General features: G+C 60.8%; 2 protein-coding genes across 2 annotated transcripts in view; one reads left to right on the top strand and one right to left on the bottom strand.

The window, feature by feature from the left end:
- Position 1: 1 nt before the first annotated feature.
- RFC5 (replication factor C subunit 5) lies at positions 2 to 2662 on the top strand (the record flags this gene model as incomplete). The annotated part of the gene is made up of 10 exons (XM_026859907.1): positions 2 to 89; positions 178 to 314; positions 409 to 488; positions 840 to 913; positions 1046 to 1205; positions 1361 to 1442; positions 1574 to 1703; positions 1911 to 1988; positions 2089 to 2143; positions 2376 to 2662. Coding segments are annotated over 10 exons (981 nt in total), but the record flags the coding sequence as incomplete, so codon positions are not given.
- Positions 2663 to 3327: 665 nt separating this feature from the next.
- The window catches only part of WSB2 (WD repeat and SOCS box containing 2), a 3950-nt gene continuing 581 nt past the window's right edge, over positions 3328 to 6696 (bottom strand). Inside the window, exons 2-8 of the mRNA XM_026859906.1 lie at positions 6418 to 6653; positions 6084 to 6215; positions 5627 to 5727; positions 5206 to 5378; positions 4848 to 4961; positions 4244 to 4351; positions 3328 to 4032 (exon numbers count right to left, since the gene is read on the bottom strand). Of these exons, the coding sequence (XP_026715707.1) occupies positions 3870 to 4032; positions 4244 to 4351; positions 4848 to 4961; positions 5206 to 5378; positions 5627 to 5727; positions 6084 to 6215; positions 6418 to 6653 (1027 nt within the window). The 3' untranslated portion in view covers positions 3328 to 3869. The remainder of the gene's footprint in view (positions 4033 to 4243; positions 4352 to 4847; positions 4962 to 5205; positions 5379 to 5626; positions 5728 to 6083; positions 6216 to 6417; positions 6654 to 6696) is intronic.

Here is a 6696-nt window from a genome sequence, read left to right as displayed (position 1 = left end):
CCCGGTGCGCTCTCTCCGGTGCAGGGTGGAGAAGTACCGGCCGCAGGCGCTGTCGGAGCTGGTGTCTCACCGGGATATCCTCAGCACCGGTAAGTACACCCCCCCCGGTAAGTTACCACCGCCCTGCATCACCGCGGGGGTACCGGGCCTCCCCCAAGCCCGTTATCCCTTCTCCAGTGCAGCGGTTCATCAGCGAGGACCGGCTCCCGCACCTTCTCCTCTATGGCCCTCCCGGTACCGGTAAGACCTCGACCATCCTCGCCTGTGCCAGGCAGCTCTACCGGGAGCGGGAGTTTGGCTCCATGGTGCTGGAGGTAAGCAGGGGTGTGATGGGGGCGATAGTGGGGTCCCCCCCACCCCTGGGTGCATCCTCGGGGGGGATGGCAGACCCAAACCGTCTCCCTCCAGCTCAACGCCTCCGACGACCGGGGTATCGACATTGTGCGAGGGCCCATCCTGAGCTTCGCCAGCACCAGGACCATCTTTAAGTAAGTGGCGAGTCTGCACTTCCCAAAGCTCCCCGTCCTCCCCAGAGCTCCCCGTCCCCTCGCCATCCCCCTCCTGACACAGCCCACCCCAGCGCTCGGCTCGGGAGGAGGGTTTGGGGGGCTCCCGGGGTGGGAAGCTGGCAGGAGCGGGTGGGAAGGAGCCAGGGGTGCCCGGTGAGCAGGGAGGATGCCGCGGTAAGGAGTGATCAGGATCCAGTCTGGAGGGGAAAGGAGGGCTCCCAGGGAGCATCCACGGGGACCAGGCTGGGAGTAAGCACCCCCCACTCCCCCTCCTCCAGCACCAAGCCAGCAGCCAGGACCAAAGCCACCCTGGTTTTCTCCCTTTTTAAGGAAAGGCTTCAAGCTCGTCATCCTGGATGAAGCGGACGCCATGACCCAGGATGCTCAGAACGCCCTGAGGCGAGGTGAGGGGTGCTGGGGACCCCGCACCAGTGGCACTCCGTACCAGTGGCACCCCGTCAGCCTTCCCCTGCCCAGCATGGGAGCCCGTATGAGGCAGCAGCCGAGGACCAACCTCTCCTCCCTTCTCTTTGCAGTGATCGAGAAGTTCACAGAAAACACCCGCTTTTGCCTCATCTGCAACTACCTCTCCAAGATCATCCCCGCCCTGCAGTCCCGCTGCACGCGCTTCCGCTTCGGCCCCCTCACCCCGGAGCTGATGGTGCCCCGGCTGCAGCACGTCATACGGGAGGAGGGGTGAGCCGGGGGCGGCGGGGGGCTCAGCGCTATCCTCTGTGCCCCCTTCTTCCCCATTCTCCTACACGGGGAGGAGCAGTGGGCTTGGTTTTCTACAGTTGTATCTCCCTCCAGCAGCACTGGCTCCCTCTGCAGCCCCAGGTCTTGTTTTCCAGGGTGGATGTGACTGAGGATGGGATGAAGGCTCTGGTGACTCTCTCGAGCGGTGACATGCGCAGAGCCCTTAATATCTTGCAGGTACAGACTGCGGCCACGGCCTCTCCTCATGCAAGCCAGCAGCGGTCAGCCCCATGCAGGCAGCTGCCCCAGAGAGGTCAGTGGAAGAAAGGCTGAGCTCTTCATCCTACCTCCACCCGCTTCTTCCTCAGAGCACTGCCATGGCCTTCGGGAAGGTGACAGAGGAGAATGTCTACACCTGCACAGGACACCCCCTCAAGTCTGACATCTCCAACATCCTTGACTGGATGCTGAACCAGGACTTTTCCACTGCCTACCGCAGTATCCTTTTCCCTCTGCTGGCCCCAGTGTTTAATCCCCGCTGCTATAAATCCTCCTCTTTGCTGAGGCTTCCCATCCTGTGACCTCCTGCTTTGGTTGTGGTGGGTGCGGCTCACTGGGGAGGGTCCCAGGGGTTGTCAGGGGGTAGTGAGTGGGATCTCACAGGGAAAGGCCTGGAAGAGAGCCCTTCACTCACTCTCATCTCAGAAATCATGGAGTTGAAGACGCTGAAGGGCTTGGCCCTGCAGGACATCCTCACTGAGATCCACCTGTTTGTGCATAGAGGTGGGTCTTGCGGGGGCAGCTCCTGCCGAGCCAGCAAGGGACAACCACGTAACCATGTGTGTGTTCCCCTGCACTTACATGCGCTGTCTTCTCTCCACAGTTGATTTCCCACCCTCAGTCCGCATCCAGTTGCTGATCAAAATGGCAGATATCGAGTAAGTGTCTGCTCACTCCCACCCAGTGCCCCAAAACTCCCCAGCTAGGAGGCTGCCAGTGTGCCCACCCCACGGGGGTCACCCCTACCGCGCTGTGCTGGGTCTTGGCAGCCAGTGGGCACCACTGGCAGACACCCGCAGCCTCTACACACCCATCCCGACCCAGGCTGTCTCTTTGTTGGGGTGTAAACATGGTGTAAATACCCAAACCTGCCCTTGCCCCCTGCTCCAGGTACCGGCTGGCTGCTGGGACCAGTGAAAAGATTCAGCTGAGCTCCCTCATTGCGGCTTTCCAAGTCACCAGGGACCTGATCGTGGCCGAAGCCTGAGTCCTGCTGGGCCGACCCTCGCTCAGGCAGGAGCTCACAGAAGCTGGGAGGGACTGTCAGCCCCGGTCCCAGTGCTGCTCCCGGCAGCTTTCTGCTTCCTTTGTGGAAGCCTTGAGCCCCCAGCCAAGGCGCAAGAGTTGGGCAGCGTTGTTTCTAAGCTCCACCAGGAAATACAGATGCCTCTAAAGCCGAGCAGGTTGCACTTGTCTTTTGTTTTCCTTGGACTGAAGGGAGGTGGTTGAAACTCATCCCAAGCCCCACTGCAAAAGCGTTGCAACTACACAGGCTGAAGTCTGGCTGCTCTGCCCTGCCTGCAGAACTTCTGCCCTCGCAGTGCAGAGCTGCTCAGGCGCTGAGCAGTACAGCTGTGGCCTGTGCCCCTCCACTGAGTAGGTCAGCCATGCACAGCATGCGCTCACAAGGGAAAACATCCCAGTGAGCATTTTAGAGGAGACATTCCCCTTGTCCGCCATCAGCTGGGCTCACAGAACCAGCCCTCTGCCACACAGGGGACTCAAAGCACGTGATGGCACTTCAGCCACCAGCTAAGCTGGAGGGAGACAAGCACAGGAGACCACTTCATGTGCAGCGTGTCTGCACATCAGGCTGCTCAAGTGCTTAGCTCCAGCAGGGAGAAAAAGCAGCGGAGGAATGGGAGCTGGGGGCTGCCTGAAGCCTCATGTCCCACCTTCACAGTGGGGCTGACCCTCCCCAGCACCCACCGTTGAACACTCGCTGGTTGGCACCTCAGAGCTGAGTGAGCACCCAATGCCACCCCAACGGCTGTGGCAGGAGGGCTGGAGCCTGCCCGGCCAGGTATCCCCACGTCACCTCTACCAGTCAAGAGGAAAGAGGTGAGGAATAACTTCTTTTATTCTGTCATCGCTGTCGTCTAGTCCGCAGAGACCTGCTCAGGTCCAGCTCACGCCAGACCAGGAGAGCAGCAGAGCCAACGCTCCTCCGGGAACTAAGCTGCAGTGCAAGCCGGTCCCAGTGAGGGTTGGTTTTGTCAGGGACAGTTGTAGCCCTGTATTCATACGAACAACAAAAGCTCTGCTGAGACTGCGGCTGCTAACCTTCAACCCACAACACTCCACTTGGAAGCAAAAGCACCTGCCCCAAAACTTGCAGATAGCAAGGGGACCCATTTCCCCTGCGGGGCCACCGTAGCTGCGCCCCTTGCCCTCTGCATGCATTTTTGCTGGGTTCTAGTATTATTATACCGAAAAATCCCTCCACATTCAGACGCAGCCCCAGAACAAGGGGAGCAGCAATCTCCCACCCCACAGCTCACGAATCAGCGAGACATCGTCATCATGGTGCCTCCTCCAACCCAGGCCAAGCCTTGCTGCCAGGCAGAGGGCTCTCGCCTCTGTGTCCCCACTTTCTGCCCTGCCTTAAAATGTCCGGTAAGTGAGGAATTCCTTCAGCTTCCTGGGAATGGGGAGGGCGAGGACCTGGTACGTCGTGAGGAAGGTGCGCAGAGCTTTGCGACACAAGTGCTTTAGCGATGAGAGGACCCTTGGAGCGGTCCAGAATTGGACATGGCCATCTCTGGTCCTGCAACAGGACCCAAACGAGGCATGAGCACGAGGCAGAGACTGAAGAAAGCTCCATTACCCCCCCAAAATCCCAAGCTTGCAGCAACCGCGCATTCCCCAGCCCAGGAAACCCGACTGCACCCTCCAGGGAAGCCCAGAATTTGCTGAGCAGACAGAGCTGCAGGAGGAGGGAGCAGGCTCCGTTTCTCCACCTTCTCCCAAATACACACCCTGTGGCAATGAAACCGCCGTGTGGAAAGTACATGCAGCACAGGCCGTTGGTCATGGGAGCAAATGCAACCGGTGACCGCAGCTCCAACGCCCAGATCCTCAGGAGCCTAAGGAGAAAGGGAGGGGACACAATGCCAGGCCCACATCCACGCAGTGCCTGCAGCTAAAAGAAAGCCTCTGGGTTCACCTGAATGCATGCAAACTCTGGAGTAGGATTTTCTTCCCATGGGCTTAGAGCATCCCAGGAGTGTCACAACACGGCAGCAAGGCAGGAGGCACTGTCCCCTGTAGAGCTGAGCTGGATGCAGACAGAGCTAGTGACTGTGCTGAGGGGCACAGTGAGGGAGGGTGGCACAGCACAGAGGAGGACACGGGCCCCAGCTCGTCACTCAGAGGGGCGACAGGGCCCTGACCTTGCTACCCCTTGCCACAGCCAAGCCACGGTGTCCCAGGCAGCCTTGCCCCTTCCCCTCACACCAGGCATTGGGGAGGACCTGGCACATGAGGTCTGCTCCCCGCTGGCATGTGCTGAGCTCCTGATTCGTTTTGGTGGTGTCCTGGGACCCCTCTTCCCGCTGGAGGTCCCCAAGGGGGTTCACTCACCTGTCATCCGCCACCGTGGCCAGGTAGAGGCCCTCAGGAGAGAAGCAGACGGAGCGCAAGGAGCTGGTGTGGACTTCGCTGCTGTAGTCCACCACTGAGTGCAAGGGGACGTGGCTGCAGGTAGGGAGAACAAGCCCAGTATCAGTCCCAGCGTGCTGTGAGCCCCATCCCCAGCGCTCCAGGCCTGGCAGAGGGGCCAAACCCAGCAAGTCAGAGCCCCCTGTTAGCCACTGGAGACAGAGGGAAGGTGGTTGGCCATGCCCAGCTAGGAGGGAAGGCCACATTCAGCCCTAACAAACCCCAACAGCATTGTCCTGCCCCCTTTCCACAGTCCCCCACTGGTCCATCAGCTCCATACCGCAGCGTCCTCAGCTGCTCGCCAGTGTAGGGGTCCCACATGATGACACAGGCGTCGTAGGAGGCGGTGACAAGAAGCGCCGAGTCCGGCGAGAAATCACACGACACCACACTGCTCTGGTGCCCCTCCAGCCTCCGGATGAGGGTGTAGGACCGCATGCTCCACAGCAGTGCCTGCAGGACACAGGCAAGGTCTGAGGCTGGGAGCATCTCGGGGGAGGGTGGGGGGGTGGAGAAGCATCGGGGTTTAAGGCACTGGTCCCAGCTCCTCCACACAGAACCAGAACAGCCGAGGAGCCAGGGTGGCTCCGACCTAGCCCCTTCTCATAGAACTTCTTGCACGGGGTTGGGGGGACACAGAGGGTGGAGGGGAGCACTGGATTCAATGGGACGTGGGATATCTCCCATCCCGCAGGACTCACCGACTTCTCTCCGGCCGCAGAGCAGAGCATGCTGCAGTCTGGGGAGATGGAGCAGCAATAGACCCACTGCACGTGGCCCGACAACACCTGGACCTGCTGCCCTGGGGACGGCAGACACGAGAGTTACGAGAGGGCAGCAGGAGAGGCAGCGCTGGGCCCTGCCCTGCTCTCCCCTCCCTTTCCCAAGGGGGAATGCAAATGGGGCTGGGGGGTTCCCCTGGGCAGATCCCAAGCTCTGTCTACTTGCAACCCCTTCCCACATGTCCCAGGCCCTACCTGGAAGGGGACAGTTCTGCTCCATGTTGCAGGACTCTCCCCTTCTGCCTTGAATACTGTCCCCAAAGATTCTCTCCCACCATCTCCCCTGCCAAGGTGGGTTTCTCCCCACTTCCTCATAGCAGAGCCCAGCCTCAGGCAGGGGTGACCTAGCACCAAGGACCTCCCCCTGCGCTCCTACCATCTCTGCTCAGGTCCCAAATGCGCAAAGTCTTGTCCCGTGAGGCTGACACAAGGATGAGGCTTCCATTAGGAGCGAAGCTCAGGTCTCTGACAACATCCTGGTGTCCCAAGAGGCTGAAGAGGAGGTGTCCTGTGCAGAAGAGCCACACTCAGCACCATCCCTCCACGGGGAACAAGGCAGTGCCCCTCACAAGCAGGCAGCCCCGCCTGGGACAGGGCAGGGACTCCCTGCTCACCCCAGGGCAAGAATTTGGGGAAGGATGGAGATGGGATCCCCCTCCAAGAGGGAGCAAGAGAAGAGACACCAGCCTGAAGCCCTGCCTGCTGCTCACCTGTCTGCACCTCCCAGACCTTGATCTGCCCGTCGTTGAGCCCGGTGGCCAGGACCAGGCAGGGAAGCCCCACGGCGCAGGCGGGCTCCGTCTCCCCGGCCCCTGCCGCCGGCCAGGCGCTGAAGGCCAAGCCCCACACGATCTGGCCACACTCCAGCGTCTTCTCCTTGGCTGCCCCTCGGCTCCTCGCCTCCGCTTTGCCGCCGCGGCTCTTGCGCTCCGAGGTTTTGCAGGTGCTGGGAGAAAGCAGGGACGGACGTTTAACCCCCGGGACCCCCA

This window comes from Athene cunicularia, assembly GCF_003259725.1.
Source record: "Athene cunicularia isolate RWA chromosome 15 unlocalized genomic scaffold, athCun1 chr15_part1, whole genome shotgun sequence".
Lineage (NCBI taxonomy): Eukaryota > Metazoa > Chordata > Aves > Strigiformes > Strigidae > Athene > Athene cunicularia.
This window is presented reverse-complemented; position numbering and strand designations above follow the sequence as displayed.